This window comes from Hemibagrus wyckioides, linkage group LG15 (assembly GCF_019097595.1).
Source record: "Hemibagrus wyckioides isolate EC202008001 linkage group LG15, SWU_Hwy_1.0, whole genome shotgun sequence".
Lineage (NCBI taxonomy): Eukaryota > Metazoa > Chordata > Actinopteri > Siluriformes > Bagridae > Hemibagrus > Hemibagrus wyckioides.
Genome location: NC_080724.1, coordinates 10,636,090 through 10,654,940, shown reverse-complemented (window position 1 = coordinate 10,654,940; position 18,851 = coordinate 10,636,090). Strand labels below are relative to the sequence as shown.

The window sequence follows — 18,851 nt, the reverse complement described above, 5'->3', positions numbered from 1 at the left end:
GGCAGTAAAGCATCATGTTTCCGGTTTCAGTTTCCTAGTTTTCATCAGCAATAAAAACATGGGAATATTTAGAAGTTTTTTCTCTTGTTTAACCCGTCGTGTCGTTCCTGAACATCAGTTGGTGCACATCACAAAAGGCCATAGCTGAGGATGCACTGAATTAAGTATGAGGATATCTGTATGCATGGCGAATAAATTAAGATTACTGAAGATAACCAATGGATTTACATAGTAAGGGACTTTATTTTTATTGCTTCTCTCTTATTTAAAAAATGAAGACAAAAAAATCAGTCTCCATTCATGCTATTAAAGTAGTTTTAGCTTGTTGAGATACTATGTGTGTGTGTGTGTGTGTGTGTGTGTGTGTGTGTGTGTGTTTTGTCACATGACACCTCATTTGCGTTTCTCTGTCTGAATAGCTCCTCCTGCACACACAGAGATCCAGAGAAATGAAACTCAACTCGGATTTCGCTCACAGAACACTTTAACACTCATTTTCTAAAAACATTTTCCTGCTTTGTACAAGAACAATGGCAACCTCCAGCAGGCCAACCTCCAGGAAATCTCCCAAGTGCTGTTTGTGCCTTACAAGATCAGAGAATGTCATTACTCTTCCCTGTGCGCACGACTACTGCAGGACCTGCTCCAGCGGCTTGATGAGTACGTATGAACGCACAGGGTGGAACAGCTGCCCAGAGTGTTCACAAACCTTCTACACCGAGCCTGATGGACATGTGGATAAAGTTAGGGACGAACTTGTGAAGATAGATCTCTGCTCTGAAACCTCTGAAGACACCCTTGCTGGTGCATCTGTTTCCATCTCGACTAAGCCTGACCGGGATAGCACCGTGGACAAACTCAAAAAGACAGCTCTCCACGCGCAGGAAAGTTGCTCGAGCTATACACAAACCAGGGCAAACTCCATAACCGGACCTGAGGACGTGCCATGTGACGCATGCGCTGAGAGCAGGCAGAAAGCTCTGAAGTCTTGCCTGGTGTGCCAGGCCTCGTACTGTGACACACATCTCCAGCTGCACAACGACCTCCACGCGCGGGCTGGACACATACTAGTGGATGCTACTAATCAGCTGCAGGCCATGACATGCTCTGTACACGGTAAAGTCCTGGATGTTTACTGCCGCAAAGAGAAACGACGCATCTGTTACATGTGCGTGCTGGAGGATCACAAAGGGCACGACGTGGTGGCTGCAGGACAGGCAGAAAGGGTGAGATGACCAGCTAACAAGTACTACTACTACTGTTGTTGTTTTTATTATTATTATTATTATTATTATTATTATTATGTTTGTCATATTTTTGGATTAAGGATAATAACCAAGTTCGACTTTCTGGGAATTTATGACAACTAATCCATGCATTATTTTTACACACACACACCATGCTTTGAGTGTTTGTTAACAAATCCAAAGTCCACCAATTCGTAGAAATTACACACAGGCTATACTTCAGTTCTTCACATGCAACTGAGAACTGATGACAGACTAGGAATAGGGGGACATCTTGGAAATCTTGCTTTATTGTGATTGATAATCAAATATTATTGTTGACCAACCCCTAGGAGGTGTTAAGGAAGTCCAAACTGATGATCACAGGGCAGGAGAAGCAGCTAAAGGAGCTTCGCTTGGCTAAAAATACCCTCAGGGTGAGTTGTGTCTACACACGGATCTGTTCTTGTCAAGAGAGCCAAAACGTTTATATTCATATATGATACCTAAATATGGCGTCATTCTTCAAACATACTGTACCTTAACCTCATTGTTTAACACTGTTGTATTCTCAAATCTTATTGGCCAGAAGATCTGACCAGTGACATGTTTATATAAATATGCTTGTTCCCATAAGTTGTTTCTAAGATAATGTTTAATTTACATGACCTTCTATGGTTTATAATCAAATTTAATAACAAATGAAATAGCAAAACAGAGAAATATATAATCATTGATATGGTGACATACAGAAGGAGTCTCCAGTGTCAGTGCTTTGTAAAAGGACAGAGGAGTTTGCGCTTCCCAGTTTCTCTGTAGAGATTTTTAATTTCTAAGTAATAAGAGGAATAAAACCTTCCAGTTTATGTTGTTACTAGAATACAATAACCCCACCTTCATGTCTGGTTGCTTCCTTGTTGATAACTTTCGGACACCAGCACGCTTCTGCCATTGTATGATTCCTTCCATAGCTTGTTTTATATATACCTATTTCCACTTTGTTCTAATAAAAAGTACATCGCAAAAGCTACAGAGGAGGAGAGTGAGCTTCTTTTCACTGAGCTGATCCACTCTATAAAGAGCAGCCAGTCTGAGATGAAGCTCCTGATCCGAGCTCAGGAGCGAGCAGAACTGAACCGAATCGAAGAGCTGATGGAGCAGGTGGAGGAGGAGATAACGGAGCTGAAGTGGAGCGATGCTGAGATGGAGCAGAATGACATCCACTTACTACAGGTAATATGATGCAATCGCTCATACACGTGTTCTGCACCATGAAGATCCTAGCACAGGGGTGTCCAATCTTATCCAGAAAGGGCCGGTGTGGGTGCAGGTTTTCATTCCAACCAAGCAGGAGCTACACATGATTCCAACTGGCTAATCAACTGATCTTGGCTTTCAGTAGACTCAGATGTGGCTTCTGCTCAGTTGGAATGAAAACCTGCACCCACACCAGCCCTTTGCGGATAAGATTGGACACCCCTATCCTAGCATTAAAGGTCCATCCATTGTGAATGCTTTCTTCACTCTTACTCCATTCCACCATGTGACCTGTTCCATGTCATGTTGTCGAGTTTAATTCTAGTCTCTGTACAAAAACCCTTTGTTTATGTTCTTGGCATGTTCCTGCTTAATTTCTGAGCTTTGTGATCTCATATCCTGTACAATTTAGTTTTCCATGAACTTGTGGTGAAGTCATACTAAACTATTCTTTTTTTACCATTTCAATTAAATCCTTAATTTATCCCATTTTGAGCATGCAAATGGGTCAGGAAAAAAAGTCAGAGATGCTAAAGATACTTTAAACACTTGGCTATGATACACAATTTAAAAGCCGATTCTCATTTTCCCCACATCATTAAATGTAACTATATATGGATAAGAAAAAGCAACATTTCTTAACAAAATAAAAAAACAAACTGTGGAATAATACTGCAGCTACTGGAGCAATTCTGCTTCGTGTCATCATGTATCCTGTTGATTACTTTCCTAAAACTGCACAGCACACCCCATTGTGTTTCATTCTTTACCCAACAGCAAGATATTTAGAATATTGTGTTTCTTCTTTTTATATATATATATACACACATCTGAACCACTGTGCAGTCAGAGCAAGGCCTCAGTCTCACTTCTGCAAATGTCTTAAAGATGACCGTCCATCCTCAGTTCTCGTTCGGCGAGATGGTGAAATCCCTGTCCGCACTAAAGGGGCGGATAGATGTCGTCTGGAGGCGTGAAATTGAGCAAATATCAGCAGCAGGTGAGGCCCAGATAAGAGTAACACAAAGATACCATAGACTACTGTATTTTCTTGAATTATTATATATTCTCCCATTTAATGATATGGTTTTGCTTTAGTGATGAAGGACAGGATTGTAGTTCCTACTGAACCGAGGACAAGAAAGGACTTCCTGCAATGTGAGTAGATGATAATAAGCATGCCTTACCGGTTAAGCTTTAGAGCTCCACTGCTGATCCACAGCTTCAGGATCCTGAGCTTTGGGTACCATCTGTACGAGTTTTCTCTCACCAACCAAAAACATATCTGTAGGTGGACAGGTGACTACATTGACCCTCTAGGTATGAGCTCAAGTGTTCCTAGAATAGGTTTTGGATCCACTACAACCCTGACCAGTGAAAATCTGCAGTGAATATTTGTTCTATTTCATGTCGTAGTTTTACCGCAGTATTCACCAAACCCTTCTCTTGGAGAACCACCTCCAAAAAAAATAGCTAAAATGTCTTCAATCAGAATGTGAAGTGAATTTCATCAGGATCATCAGGAACAGGCTTGGTGAAAACTGCCCCACACCATCATTCACGATTTCTCTCTTTTCAGATCTGGTCCCACTGTCTGTGGACCCTGACACAGCCCACCAGAGCCTGAGTATGTGTGAAGAGAAGGGAGTTGTGTGTAGCACCGAGTGCCAGGCCTATCCTGACCAGCCTGAACGCTTCGACTGGTGGGCTCAGGTTCTGTGCCGAGAGCCGTTGACTGCACACTGCTACTGGGAGGCAGAGTGGACGGGTTTACACGGAGTGGACATTGCCGTCTCGTACAGAGACATCCAGCGGAAAGGAGATAATGATGAATGCAGCTTTGGGTACAACAAACAGAGCTGGAGTTTGGACTGCGCCATAGTGAAATACGCTTTTGCGCACGATAAAGTGGAAAAGGAAATCTCAGCACCTGTATCCCACAGGATTGGGGTTTATCTCGACTACAAGGCCGGCGTGCTGTCTTTCTATAGCGTCTCAGATTGCATGACGCTCCTCCACAGAGAAGAGACAAGGTTCACACAGCCTCTGTATGCCGGTTTTGGACTGTATGAGGGGTCTACAGTAAGGATATGCCAGCCAGACATAGAGGCAATGGAGAAGATACCCGAAGAGTCGTGAGCAGGATGAGAATGAACGGAAAGAGGACATGAATAAATGAACATAATGGGTTCCCCAATGGCGCTGGCGTTGCACACGTTGATCTGGGATCACTCGTTTGAAGGATGAATGGATTTGCTTGTCATAAACGATGATGCCATTTTTCACTTGTCAATCAGAGCAATGCTAGCAAATCACAGGACTTCTTTAGGCTCTTTATAACTGCTCTGGAATGTTGGTTGTGTTTTTCCTGTTTGACCACAATAGTAAAGTACAAAAGGGGCCACTCCTATCATCAAGGAGAAGCTTCACCTCAACAGTCCATCATTTTCATGTTGAAGGACTCAATATACATGTCTGTGTCCTTTATTAAAAACAAAACTGCTGTAATTCAACATCAGATTAAATATGATTCATCTGAACATTCTGATGCCCGATTTCTTACACAATAATTCTTACGCAAATTAAGGAGCAGGTTTATTTAGAAGTTTAATTTCAACAAGCAATGGAGTTTAACACTAAATCGGGCTTAATGAAAACGTTCGACCAAAACTAAAATTCGCACAATTTCCCTCTGGCTGATCAGCCAAGATATGTCTGGACCTACAAAACTTATTGATGTGTTGATAGATGTTGATGTTCATGGAGTTTAGCTTGTCTTTCACTTATGCAGCAGAGTTTAGATGGTTCGGATGGAACCCTGGTGCGTTTCTCCTCTTCCTTATGGTTCGTCAGGGAGTTGAGAATACAGCAATCGCAAAGCATCTGGTCCGAGAGTGCCTGAGGGGGTCTCAGTCAAATTCCAAGTGTGATTCGACTCCGATTCGAAATGTGAAACATGTATTCTGGATATTTGGATTGATGAACCACAAGAGAAAATAATCCCTGGATGTTTTAAACCAGCTATTTATATAATAAACAAATTGGTTCTTTTGAGGAAACAGCAATAAGATGAGGATTGAAGTTGTCAGATCTACATAAATCTGACTTTTCAGTTTTATTAATTCAGTCCTATTCTGCTGTTGAAGGAACTGTATGAAGAGTGTTACTTTTGCAGATACAATCTTTCCAGTTACAATTACATTTCAGTGTTCACTTGCCAGATCTACATTTGGAGCAAATTGTGTCAAATTTATTTTTAGTTGAACTCCTTCACAAGCCCATGTATGGGACTGAAATAGTTTTTCTTTACGTCAAGGCTGCTTTAGTGAATGAGAAAAGAAGCAAAGCACATATTTACAGAACATAACTGTACAGTAATCATAGGTTAGGATGTTATGAATTTTCCCTAGAGGTGGAGGAACGCAGTGTCGAACGTGTTAAATCCTACAGCTGGCTAGGCAGCTTTATGAGATATTATTACTACAAAAAAAAAAGACAAAAAACCCTCAAATATTCTGTGCTTAAAGCAATGTTTCCTGAAAGGTCACCAAATTAAAGAAACAATCCTTCCTTTTCCAAATTATTTAACACGAAAGAATGAACTCGGAGAAACAATATAACTTCAATAACACAATCTACAAATGTACACTTTCTTAACTGCCCAATTGTTCAGCAAAGGCTTCAGGAAATTTAACAATGTTTTGTTTTTTTTTCTCCTTTAAGTGTTGAACGTAACAATTTGTGAGTGACGGACCAGCCCGAGCGCCTCCGATTTATAAAGTGCAAACGCAGGAGGTGCAACAGGACAGGAGACACCGGGAGGGGTTAGAGGAGTTAGGAAAGATAGGAAAGCATGAGAAACAGAAAGAAGGCTCAAGAGGAGAGAGACAGGGAACTTGGGATAAAGAGACAGGAGAAAGGAGAAAAAAACCACTGGGGAAAGATGATCACTCTCCGGAGCGACAGCAAACCCTGAAGCCACACTGCAGATTCTGGCATCCACTCGCTTTGTCGGCATGAGGACCTGCACAGGACACAGAAACGAGGACAGAGTAAAAACCCACAGAATCGAATGAGGAATAATTAGGAAAGAATAAAACATTACCAGAACCAGTTAGACCAATTGTAGGCAAATAACTAGGAAGTGGTACATCCTCCCCTCTATTCCTGAATACAACTGCATAGAGAATTGATTTCTCTGTGGTATAAAAGAGAACAACTAAACATTCAGCTTTATTGATGGCCGTTATTCCAATATACCTTTTTTTAGTTCAGTTTTATGCTGATAAAGTGGATTTCGGTTCTCTAGACATTTTCAGATACTTAACACTTACCTTCAGGTACTGCACACTCACTCACCTGAACAAGGCCAGTGTTGTGAGATCCGGGTTAAACAATAATTACACCAATTATTCATGAAAAAACAAGACAATTTCCAAAAAATGAAAACAAAGGAATCCACACAAATCTCCTCAACCAAACTACCTCAAGATGGTATGCAGATAGGATTAGAGAAGACTGCAACACCCAAAGAGATTTTTATATATATAGCATTTACCTGCATAAAATATATAAAAAGTGTGTAGGTGATGGAGTGTTTGTGTGATTCAGCATCACACTCTCAATATTTGGTGTTGGTGATGAGTGTGTGTGTGTTACCGTTGATGTTATCACAGTAGTAGAAGTGTTCATCTTTGAGCGAGGGACACACAGACACCAGCTCATGCAATCCCACTTCAGTGATGAACAGACAGCCGGAGAGGTTCAGATGCTCCAGCAGAGGAAGGCCTCCTCCCTGAGAGAGACACCTACAACACACACGCAAACAATATTTTGTATGTTTTACTTTTAATCAAGGAAAAAGCAGACAGGATGTATTGCCCCATCCTTCTCTTCTGTGTCACACATTGGCTCTACAGTGTATACAAAGCACCAGGTGAATAAAAGCAATAAGACGACATTATAGGTTTTCCCCAGATATTTAGCCTACAGACACAGAAGTGTTAGTGTGATCTACTTATCACTTAAACAGACCTACACCATGCAGCTATGGAATTAAAGGACAGAGCTCATTTTCCAATGAAAGACTGGCTGCAAGGAGAGGCGGCTCACTGAGGCAATATACAAATACACAAGTAAACAACTAACATGGCAGTGTATAGCACCACTGCTCAGCCAAAAACAGACAGTTAGAGTAGACAATAATAAAAGGATTTTTTTATATAAATAATTTTGCAAACTTTGGTGGTTTTCCCCCACACAACAATTTTATTTTGTTTGGATTCATGAGATGTGTTTCCCAGTTAGAGTTTGCAACACTGTAGAAAAGTGAAAGAAGTATGCATATGTATGTGTGTGTGTGTGTGTGTGTGTGTGTGTATGTATACAGTACCTCAGGCCGAAGTCTGTGATCTGATAGCATCCTGACAGGCTGAGGAACCTCAGAGCTCTGCAGGCTCCTGACTGTTCAGTCCTTGTCTTGCCCTCAGAAGGGCATTTAGTCCAAAGCTCAGTGCTGCCCCCTGTGGCTTGAGGCTCACACTGCGCTCCTTTCACTGTCCTTAAAGTGGCGTCTGAGCCACAGCATGCGGAGTGACCACACTGCATTTCCCCCAGAGTGCCATACAGCTGCTGCAAATAGGCGGAGCCAATGTCAGTCCTAAAGCTCCGCTTCATGCTCCTCCTACAGCAGCACGACCTGCCTCCTGTCTGCACCTGCACCCCTAAAATACTACTATGCCCCTCGCTGTTTCCAGCTGCCAAGCCTCCTCTTCTAGCCCAATCGGCTGCGTCCTCGATGTCGGCGAGCTCGACTGGATCCAGAACCCAAACGGGGCTGCAGCTCATGCTCCGCCCACCGGGCCTCCACTTGAAGACGAGAGCTGTGCGTGCACGTCCTAGAGAATACCTGGAGTGCTGGTCTAGAAGTTTGATGGCAGACGGCGGGGTCTTCAAAAGCTTGTTTTTGCAATCGGGGCTATTCTTTGAAAACCTGGGCGTGGTCAGATCGCCTAAACCCAGGGTCAAATTCTTCAGCGTGTAGTCTGTGATCTTCTCACAGCCCGACAGGTCCAAATGCTCGAGTGTGCGACAAGCCCCCAACTCTGCCCAACTACGGAAAAAAAACGTGTCCGTTACTGACACTGCAGTCAAACCAAATTTGGTCAGTTTTCTTGAGTGACAGAAAAAGTAGCATGAAACATGCTCGGTGTAAATATTTAGTATCAAACACTTACCTTTCAAAAGCTGAATCAGTAACATCAGTCTGAGTGAGATCCAAGTGTATGAGATTTGGGCAAAGACTAAGGATCTGGCGCACCTGGTAAAAAAAAAACAACAATAAATAAACACTGTTTATAAACATTATCATCACTAACAAATAGCTGATTAGATGCAAAAATATATATATTTCTCATGAACACAAGGTTGTGCTAGCATTGTGTAAATTGTAAGTATTTATGTCATGTCACAGGGTTATATTAACTCACTACTTGTAATGTTTTGGCATTTCTACAGTAAATGTGGCAGACTGATCACAGGGACTTGTTTTACTGATGTTCCCCAACATTGTAAGTTGTGTCATTTAAATAAACTGCTGTTGTATGAGAGGAATAAAAGATTTGAGGATGTGCCATTATTGGTAAATAACTTTCCTATAGCCCTCAAGCGGTTAACTCCTGACACACATACGCAATGCAGAGTGACCTAAAGGTTAAACCCCAGGTACAATAAATGCTTCACATTTCAGCCCAACCACAGAAAACAGGCAAAGAATAAGAGATGTACATTTCCAGCCCTGCACCTTCCTACAACCCCATAAAGTCAAAAGCTCCTTACCATTTTGCTGGAGACGGCAGCACTGTAAGCCAGGCTGAGGGTACGAACTGATGACCCCACCTCTGGGAGAAGGTTCTGGATCATTCCGTTCAGCAACTTCTTTTCTTTGTGCACTGCACTGATGGCCAGCGAGTCCTCGCATGCTTCCTCTGTACAAGTGACACAATCACAGCAGCATAAACACTGCTATTCTATCCTCAGAAAGTGCTAATTTTAAAAAGGGAAACCAGGCGTTACCCGATTCATCGACATCTGCATCCTCGTCCCACTCCTGATAGGCTCGTCCTTCCTCCTGCAGGTTCTGCACCCAATCTTCATCAGGATCCTGGTCCGGCTCACCTGGAGGACCACGGTAATAATCGCCTGGGGGAAACAACCACACATTGCACTCATGGTATCAATGTAAAATAAACATTACCATCTAGCAATCAAATCAAATTTCCACCAAATCCTATTATTCCTTTCTCCTGTGACTCCCACATCACCACCAGGTGAATAAACACCACACCGTCACTCACTCACCGAAAAGATCATTTTTTACTGAACAGACACGGTTGTATAATCAGGCTGGATTATGCTGAGCAATTTTTATATGATTGCTTTATTCAGCTCAACAAATCAATGTAAACGTGCATGAAAACTCCTATGTAGAAACCAGTCAGACGTTAACTAGCTTCAGCCATCTGTCTCAGAGGCACCACAGTGATGTCGAGTCATCCCATCACAGCAGCCTCGGCCTATTCAGAGTGACACTGCACTTTTAGGATTTCCTGTTTGTGTATCAAATTCTAAAGAAAAAACGCAGGGAGTATAAACCGACAGCTAAAGTCTTGATATGGTTTATGCAAACTGAGATGAGATCAGAAGACATGAACCGTAATTTATGCCGTGCAGGGGAAATTCAATAAATGTCCTTTAACCATACCACTATAAACAGGTATATTTGTCAAATTTTATGATGACGTGTTTACAATTTCATTAAAAGAGTTCTTTTTTCCTCCCCCAGGTTTCAAAAATATTTTTACTGAAAATTATATTCGCAAAATTACGTGTATAAGGTATAATATTCTTTTTCACTTTTTTTTTCTACTCAATTCATTTCACGTAAACTCTTACTAGACCACAGAAAATTAGAGAAGCCATGTTTTTTTTTAATGACACGTGTTACTTCTGCTGTTCTGATAATAGATACGACTGTTTGTATTTCATTTCTATTGTAATTTTAGTGCGCGTCTCACTGAAAGGTCACATGATCACTGTCTCAGAGAAGCTGAGTGCAAGGATGATTTCACACCACTGAAAAGAGGCGAGACTCTCACCTCTGGCCCAACGGACAGGGTACAGGTGTCTCCAGAGCGAGCCTGTTTTAACCACCTCTGCCCAGGTACGGCACACTTGACTGCAGCGGCACAGGTCCTCCGGGCCCAGGTAACGGAACAGCCGCACCAAGACCTCCTGCGGCAGTGCTGAGATGTGTGTGCTTGCGTGACTGTCACATTCTGTTGGATGGGAATATAAAGACATACATACTTACATGCATATTTACATACTTACAACACACCTTTCTTCTACACAGATGAACACCACCACAGCTACTGCTTTAAGAATGCAGAAGACAAAGAGCTCCATGCCCACTGAAGGTGTGTTCATGTGGCTTCAGGGTTTACGTGAAGACACCACAGCCTGATTTACTGGTATTATTAGGCCACACATTTTCATTTTGTTGATTGTTTGGATAAAATGGTGCTCATCGCCATTTTTCGCCAAGATTCGACACATGATCACTCAACAATATTGCAAAATGCTTTTCTGTTTCCTTGTGACCGTTAGTGAGTGATTAAAGGTCCAGAATAAAGGTCCAACACATGGTGACAGATTTAGCTGTAAATCTGGACCAGAGCTATATTACAAAATAATAATAGTGGTCACCTGCCTGCCATTCAGATATGACAAAATATTTTTAGGAGTTTTCTATTACTGAAGTATCCACTGAAAGAACACATCAGTTCTGAGTTGACTTTGGTGCTTGGACCCCTGAGAATCTGTTTGTATAAAGATTAATATTAATGTAATGCGTTTAACACTATCTTTATAGAATAACGCAACTATGTTATACCCATGCTTCACTCTGTTTCTCAACATCGTCTCTCACCGTCCTCAGTCTTCTCGTGGTCGGAGTATTTGAAGGCCTTGTGTAGCTCCTCGGCCTGACTCCACAGGTTTAAGCCCTTCAGAACCTCGGCGGCCGTATCCCACTGCTGCTGGCTGTAGTGCTGCGCTATCACCTGTCTCTTTATGGCCTTCAGCTCATCATAGGTGAAGTACTTCATCAGCATGGGCTGAAACACCTGAGACAGGTGCAATGGCAGGAGAAGGTAAGTACACAGTGTTCTCTATGTGGGTGTAGTCAGGTGTACAATAGAGGTGCGATTGTGTGCTGTGCTACATAATGTCATGTTTCTTGCGCTTAAGATATTATTAACATTCTCCATGAGTCGGAGCCTCTGTACGGACAAAGCTTTAATCTGTACTGAAAATCATAGCGTCTCAAATTCTATCCATCTATCAGCTTTAGCGGTGTTTGCTAATTTTCTATTCTTAAGAAATGTTTTCTTAATTTTCAAATAAAACGACACAGCTCCATGTGACGTCCGGCTGCGCTATATTAAGCGTTTCTATAGCAACAGCTTACACAGAGACAAATTTTTGATATAGAACTTGCCCAGTAACGTGACATATGAAAGGAGCCTTTTCTTAACATTAAATGTAACTATAAATGGATCAAATCTACTGTGACGTTCTTTAATGCATAAAAAAATTGTTAATGCTGGCAAACTGCTTTCTACAACGAAATAACCCGTGTGTTCATTTATCTGATAAAGCAAAGGGATGTTCTTGCAGTGTGTACGTTATGAAGTTGTTCAGAAGACATTTCCCCCTACCTCCTCTTCTTCCTTCATGTGAGGAAGGAAGTCCTGGGTGAAAGCCTCGAGCCGTTCTTTCAGCTGCCGGGCGTAGTTCAGCTGTTCACACTCGCTCTGTTGAATAAAACATCAGCACAAGCATGAACACACGCTCCATATCACGCTACACCGCACCAACATGCACACACAAAGCTAAAGAGTTAAACAGAGCACACCTGCAAATGCTGCACAGGTGTGTCTATGCCCTTATTTATTTTTTACTTTTTTAAATAGATCCCACTTAATGCCATGTAATAACAGCTTCCTGTGAGACCACACCAGAGGTCACACTGTTTAAGCTTAAATGCTGCAATTATAAGCTTTTATAAACCGAGTCAGCATCTGGCAAAGAAAACTGTTTTTGTTGTTGTTATTTTTGTTTCCTGATTCAGAGCTCCTATAATCTAACACCAAAAACACACTGAAGCAGGTGCACTTTAAAAATAAATAAATAAAACAGACACAACCAAGCACATGCCTAATTCTTCTTTTTTCCATAACATCTTGTACTATTACTACTGTACACAAATAAATAGAAGATACTTACTGAACCACAGCATGACCCAGTGTTCAATGTTGCCACCATCACTAATCTATACTACATCATATCCTGCTTTCTGGTTAGTAGTTCTTACTCAAAAAGTCAGTTGGGACATTTCAGATTTTTTTTTTCTGTGCAACCAGAGAAAAACAAATAATACGTAAATGTCGCCCGATTCCTGCACTGTTCACATGATCTGCACGCAAATTAAAGCCGAAAGTCTACATTATGTGATTGCATGCTTCTGAATCTTACACTTCCCCATTATAACAGATATCAGAAAGAGTAAATCATTGTCACAGGGTGTATATATCAATGCACATGTTCTTTCCATAGTAACCAACACCATAGGACTTATTGGCATGTTAGATATATACACATGCAAACACATGCTAGAAGACATTCATTTAGCATTTTTTGTCTCGTGTCACCAGATCTTCAGACTGACAGCAGAAGGTTTTATTGATTGCCCAAGAGGGCATCTGATGGACATGTAAAGGAACAGTGAAAATGTAAAAACCCTACAAAAAAATCTGACCAGTGTGCAAATTAACGAACCTATACCATGAACTTCATGTCATTTGGAAAGAGTAAGCGAATACAGGTTTAAACAAGACAAATGTTTTTTGTTCTTCCACGAGGGAATTAAAACGTCTTTGTTTTCAGGTGGACTGTTAAAAAACGCAACACACATCTCCCTGAAATCCTGTAGAATGCAACCAATCAGATGACGACTTCAGAACTCCCGAAATATTTCCAGGTTTGTGTGGCACATGCACCAGACGCTCGGTGGGCATGAGGTTCCCCCTGCTGTGTTTTGTCTGGTGAGGGAAGGACTGCTATAACCGTAAGAGATAACATGGGGTAAAATGTAACTTTTAAACAGACGACGATACATCACTGTTTATTTCACACAAAGAAACTGAATTACAGCTAATTTTTTCCTTTTTGAGTGTACGAAGAAAGCCTGTTTTTTAGGGATAAAATAAGTTACTCTACTTTAAACTTCATCATTTTTTCTTCTTCTCTGTTTCTATATGTTCATTGTCTCTAAAAACACTACACAAATAAACTGAATTGAATTGTTTGAGACATGCTCCAGGTTTAGTGCCTGGTGTCTGGCTGTGGTGTCAGTTCGCCACTACAGCCTGAGTCATCACAGCACCCCCATCCTCCACCCTGCGCAGCGGAGGCACTAACAACGCTCCCTCTGGGCCTGTACGAAGCCTCTCGGAGTGGGAACTGATCCCTGATTCACGATCCGACGCTGCCCGAGTAGCCGCGAGCAAAAAAACTGATCCCAGATATGCCAGCCTGCCCTGCTGTCTAAATAAAAATAAGTAAAAAACAAAAGGCTGGACGTTGTGCTGCACTGCTTACAACCATTTCTGTCGTAAAAACACACAAACCAACCAAGTCAATCTTAGATAACCTCGCCAAATTAATCCATTAATTCTTACTTCACTGTGCTCGTTCCTTCCTGTTAGTGCAGAACACAATGTCCTAATTTAGCTCAGCTTTGATGAGTGGAAAATTCCCAGATTGCCAAGCAGTCTTCGGTGAGCCAAGGCGCAGTTAAACGCTGACTGATTCACTGCATAAATAACTTTATACACTGTATAAATAAATACATAAATAAACACTGAACAGAAACACAGAATAAAATCTGCAAAAGGCAGAAAAAAAAAGCAAGGATAATTTTTTAGCCTTTTTTTTTTTTTTTACGAAGAAATGCGCATTAATTCATTCAATAAATAGAAATAAATTCCTCAATGCACATTAAGTGCCATGTGTTTTGATACTTTGTGACATGACGATTTTGTTCTCTTGAAAACGTGGAATGGAATAGGTGGAGAGAATTTAATGCAATATATATGCAAAATTTTATTTTCACTCAAGTTAAATTGGCAACTTGGAAGGAAACAAAGCTAATGATAAGGAAAGATGAAGCTACTGTATTTTCCAACAGCAGCATATATTAAAGTGAATTTATTCCTCACATCAATTTGGAAACATTTATTTATTATTTTAAACAAATTTTTTTTTATTTACCAAAAAAAAAAAAAAAAAAAAATTCCATGTATAGCTACGTTTAATATAGCTCACTATAAATGTTAATTTACCTCGGAACATTACAAAGCACTCACACTGGAAACATTTCCCTACAGACAGAAAACTTCTCCACATTCTCACTTTTTTTTTTTATATTTACATGGAACGTCAGAACCATACAACCATACCATCCATGTTGCTATAGAAACAACACTGTATCATGTGCCGAGTGCACTGGTCAGGTTTTACATGACTCACCCTGATGCAATCATTAGCAACAACATTCTGAAGTACATGTAAGTCAAAACACGCCGGATTACAGTGTGTGACGTCTTCAAGGACACAGCACCTGGTTGTCCTCGGTCCCATAAGCAAGTAATGACAAAACTGCAAGCAGTATGGAAAAAAACCCAGGAAATTCGAGAGTTCATTTGCATAAGCAGCTTCCGGAGTTACATAAAAGCTGCCGGTGCAACAGACGCCATTTTCTCTGCAGTGCAAATGGTCACATAACTAACATTTATGACATAATGTGGTTACATAATCCACCCCACACACTCGTACACACCTATACACACATACACACACCTTGACATTCCTGAGGCCTTTTTCAAAGAGCGACAGCATCTCGGAGAGCTTGTTGTCAGAGTGCACGTTGTAGGTGGTGCGGCTGCGCTGCTGCAGCAGCTCGATGATGTACTCGTTCTCGATCTGCTCGTGGATCTTGAACTCCTTGAAGGTGGCGCAGAGCGTCTGGAGGAACGCGCGGAAGTCATTGTTGTTGGAGAAGTTTGTCTTCGACAGCTGTGAACAACAGATACCCGGATTTTAATAATTTATTATTACACCACGGTGCTGGGGAAACTTTGATCCGACCGGTCAGACGGTCAGGTGCGAGTTATGTTTGCGGAACAGCAAGACCCGGACCTTAGTTCTGGCTGTGACTTAAATGAAAGGAATGAATGGTTTATATTAATGCACTCACTCTATCGAATCCAATATTGTGTTTAGAGCAACAGCTCATACATGAAGACGTGTTGTGTAAAAATTCTAAAATAAGTGTTCAGGAGAAAGATTTCTCTGTGAAATGGCAAGTTTGTGAGAGAAACCATAGGGCATGGGGCATTCTCTCAATTCTAAGGGTCTGTAAACCCTGGTCCCTTGTTTTTCTTTATATCGTTATTATTATTTGTAGGATTGTTCTACTACCGTATACAAATTTTACTGTCTGCTCCCAACATCCTGTATATGTGTACTCATACCAAATAAAACCTGATACATAAGACAGTAAAGCGAGGATGACAGGTCTCGTGCTCTCACTCTCTCTCTCTCTCTCACACACACACACACACACACACACACACACCGATTCAAGAGCAATGTGCCAGCGCTTAAAACCACTGAATTCCTGTCTCCTGTAAACGTGTAGGACGTGACCAGCTTCGACAAAGTGTACTTTAGGGCTTTATGAGCTTTTACAATATAATGCCATGAATTCAATTCAAAGAAGCGTGTAACATTTTTGATTAGAGCATACTACATTTCCTTTAATAGATTTTTTTGATTAAAACAAACATCAACATCACATTCTCTTATGTTACCTCAGGCCCCTCTTTATCTTCAATAATACAACTAGATTTTTGCAATAATCATGGTTTTAACTATGGAAAGCCACTGAGGTCAGTAAATTACTTTAAGTAATAAATAAATAAATAAATAAATAAATAAATAAATAAATAAATAAATAAATGAAACCGGTCATGCCAACTTGTATTTGTGTTAATAAAGTGCCAAAGGCTAACCATAGTCCTGAGAAATTACATGCTAATATCCATGTAGCATAATGCCTTAGTGTTTAATATTTAAAATAGTTTTTGTCATGTAGTACCATTTGCATTTAAAATGCTCTGCTGATGTTCAGTATGAGTGTGAGGGTCAGGTTGCTTTGGTAAAATGTTCAATAAAACAAAAGCATTTGTACTTGAAGTGAAATATTAAGTGACATTTTGCACACAATATAGCCAAGTGTTGTTTTATTGTTTGCTGCGCTAGCAGAAATAGAGCCTGAAAAAAAGCCACACTCACTTTACAGTATATGTAGTGAAGTCAGTGTGCCAATTTTATTTTATGTACATTCCCTGGTAAAACTGGTGTCCCTTTTTTTCTTTTCCTCTTCATCTGACTAGCTTCATATTTAAAATAAAAAATTATATCCTTAAAAATATACTTGCCATGTCATCATTAGCACTACCGTAGTAATGGTTTTGACTAATAAGTGGACATTTACATGAAACACAGTGAAACATCTCAGTGAAACATCTCAGTGAAACATCTCAGTGAAACATCTCAGTGAAACATCTCAGTGAAACACTGCCTGACCAATCAGACTAGTGAACCTGTACATTATGTACATTACAGACATTAGTGAACTGTTCTAATCAGTCAATTAAATTTAAATGTCGGAAGCAGGATAAATAGGAAAACGATGCACCCCAGAAGCAGGAGTGGAAACGTGGCGTCACGCGAATGTAGATGTGTTTTGAACCCAATGGCTTTCCACAGAAGATGCGCCATCAAAACCCTATATTCAATATCCTGAATATTCAGTATCTCCAAAGTCGTCAAAAAGCCGTTTATACGATCCTCTTTCCTTCTCGCACACATTTACAGCGAGCTTTAGAGCAGCTCAGGTTTAATGTTTAGACTATATGTTTATCACACGCACAGCTCAGGTGCAGTTATCAGCTATTAGCTGTCTGCTAGCACGTAGCACACGTAGTAAACCAGCCTGCTAGAAGTTGGCTAGCAAGCTAGAAACAAACTAGCTGATGTTCGTCTGCACGCGCACTGTGGGCATGTTTCAGACCATATGTAGAGTTAAAATTCTAATTTAATTCATAAACTAGCATCGAGCGAGATCTTTCAGCTATACAGATCTACAGCTTTATTTGAGAGCTAGAAAAAATTACTAGCAGGCTAAGCAACCATGATAATCTAGTCGACGTCTAAATATTGCAATTCCATTATTGTTATGATTCTGCTGTTGTTATTATTATTACTATTTTAATGCTCAACGTTACTTACAAACAAAAACAAAGTGCACATTTTAGCTTCCAATATTCCCAGGAGGCTGTCAGTTTCCTTACAGAGAGGAACTTTATAAATAGTTCAATTTTATCATCACGTTTTGGAGAATATGAATGTACAATAATCGTATCCGTGATTAAACCCTGTACAGTGCTTTCTGGTTATTGGAGCTCAGATACAACACTGCTAGCCGTACTAGCTAACCTCCATTAGCTAAGCTACCATAACAACTCGGATTAATATATATAATAAGATATGGAGAGTGTTTACACGCAGGATTCAGTGAAATAAAAATCTACCTTATCGCAATAAAGGCCGACCAGCTGCTTCATTCGCCAGTGCGGCCCGGTGAACACGTCCACCTCGTCGGGAAAAGGAGCCATCACGCCTCTCCATACACACACATACACACTTTTTTTTTTTTTCCTCTCTCTCTCTCATACACAGGACAGAGCACTGACACGGGCCGGACAGACGTCACTGTGTCACGTGATCAGCGGTGGCGTCCAGCAGGAGCATGCCTTAAAGGAGAAGTTCGCTTTCCTAACAAAAATTTACAGATAATTTACTCACCCCCTTGTCATCCAAAATGTCCAAGTCTTTTTTTTATTTAGTCGTAAAGAAATTATGTTTTCAGACGAAAACATTTCGGGATTATTCTCCATATAGTGGCTTTTTTTATGGTGCCCCCGAGATATGAACTTCCAAAATGCAGTTTCAAAGAGCTCTAAACGATCCCAGCTGAGGAAGAAGGCTCTTATTTAGCAAAACGATCGGTTATTTTCTTAGAAAAATAATTTTTTTTAAAAAGTATACTTTTTAACCACAAAAGCTTTAATCACAATAGCACTAGCTCTGGGATGCGGGTCACATGTGTGACGTAGGCGG

At 40.7% G+C, this 18,851-nt stretch overlaps 2 protein-coding genes across 5 annotated transcripts; one reads left to right on the top strand and one right to left on the bottom strand.

The window, feature by feature from the left end:
• The first annotated feature begins 73 nt into the window (after positions 1–73).
• ftr92 (finTRIM family, member 92) lies at positions 74–5,023 on the top strand. 3 transcript variants are annotated; one of them, XM_058410463.1, is made up of 7 exons: positions 74–231; positions 420–1,226; positions 1,580–1,663; positions 2,241–2,459; positions 3,390–3,483; positions 3,582–3,641; positions 4,063–5,023. In XM_058410463.1, exons 2-7 carry the CDS (start codon positions 531–533, stop codon positions 4,620–4,622), a joined length of 1,713 nt encoding a protein of 570 aa, XP_058266446.1. In that variant the 5' UTR covers positions 74–231; positions 420–530; the 3' UTR covers positions 4,623–5,023. The 3 variants fall into 3 exon arrangements, with proteins under 3 accessions (XP_058266446.1, XP_058266445.1, XP_058266444.1); XM_058410462.1 differs by having other exon boundaries at positions 75–231; positions 3,372–3,483; XM_058410461.1 differs by having other exon boundaries at positions 75–231; positions 3,330–3,483.
• A 536-nt stretch (positions 5,024–5,559) lies between these two features.
• fbxl5 (F-box and leucine-rich repeat protein 5) lies at positions 5,560–18,423 on the bottom strand. 2 transcript variants are annotated; one of them, XM_058410455.1, is made up of 11 exons: positions 18,263–18,423; positions 15,465–15,680; positions 12,263–12,358; positions 11,473–11,668; positions 10,640–10,819; positions 9,558–9,683; positions 9,321–9,469; positions 8,720–8,802; positions 7,876–8,595; positions 7,143–7,291; positions 5,560–6,507 (listed from the first exon to the last, which is right to left on the bottom strand). In XM_058410455.1, exons 1-11 carry the CDS (start codon positions 18,344–18,346, stop codon positions 6,431–6,433), a joined length of 2,076 nt encoding a protein of 691 aa, XP_058266438.1. In that variant the 5' UTR covers positions 18,347–18,423; the 3' UTR covers positions 5,560–6,430. The 2 variants fall into 2 exon arrangements, with proteins under 2 accessions (XP_058266438.1, XP_058266439.1); XM_058410456.1 differs by lacking the exons at positions 15,465–15,680; positions 18,263–18,423 and adding an exon at positions 12,831–12,884.
• Positions 18,424–18,851: the final 428 nt, after the last annotated feature.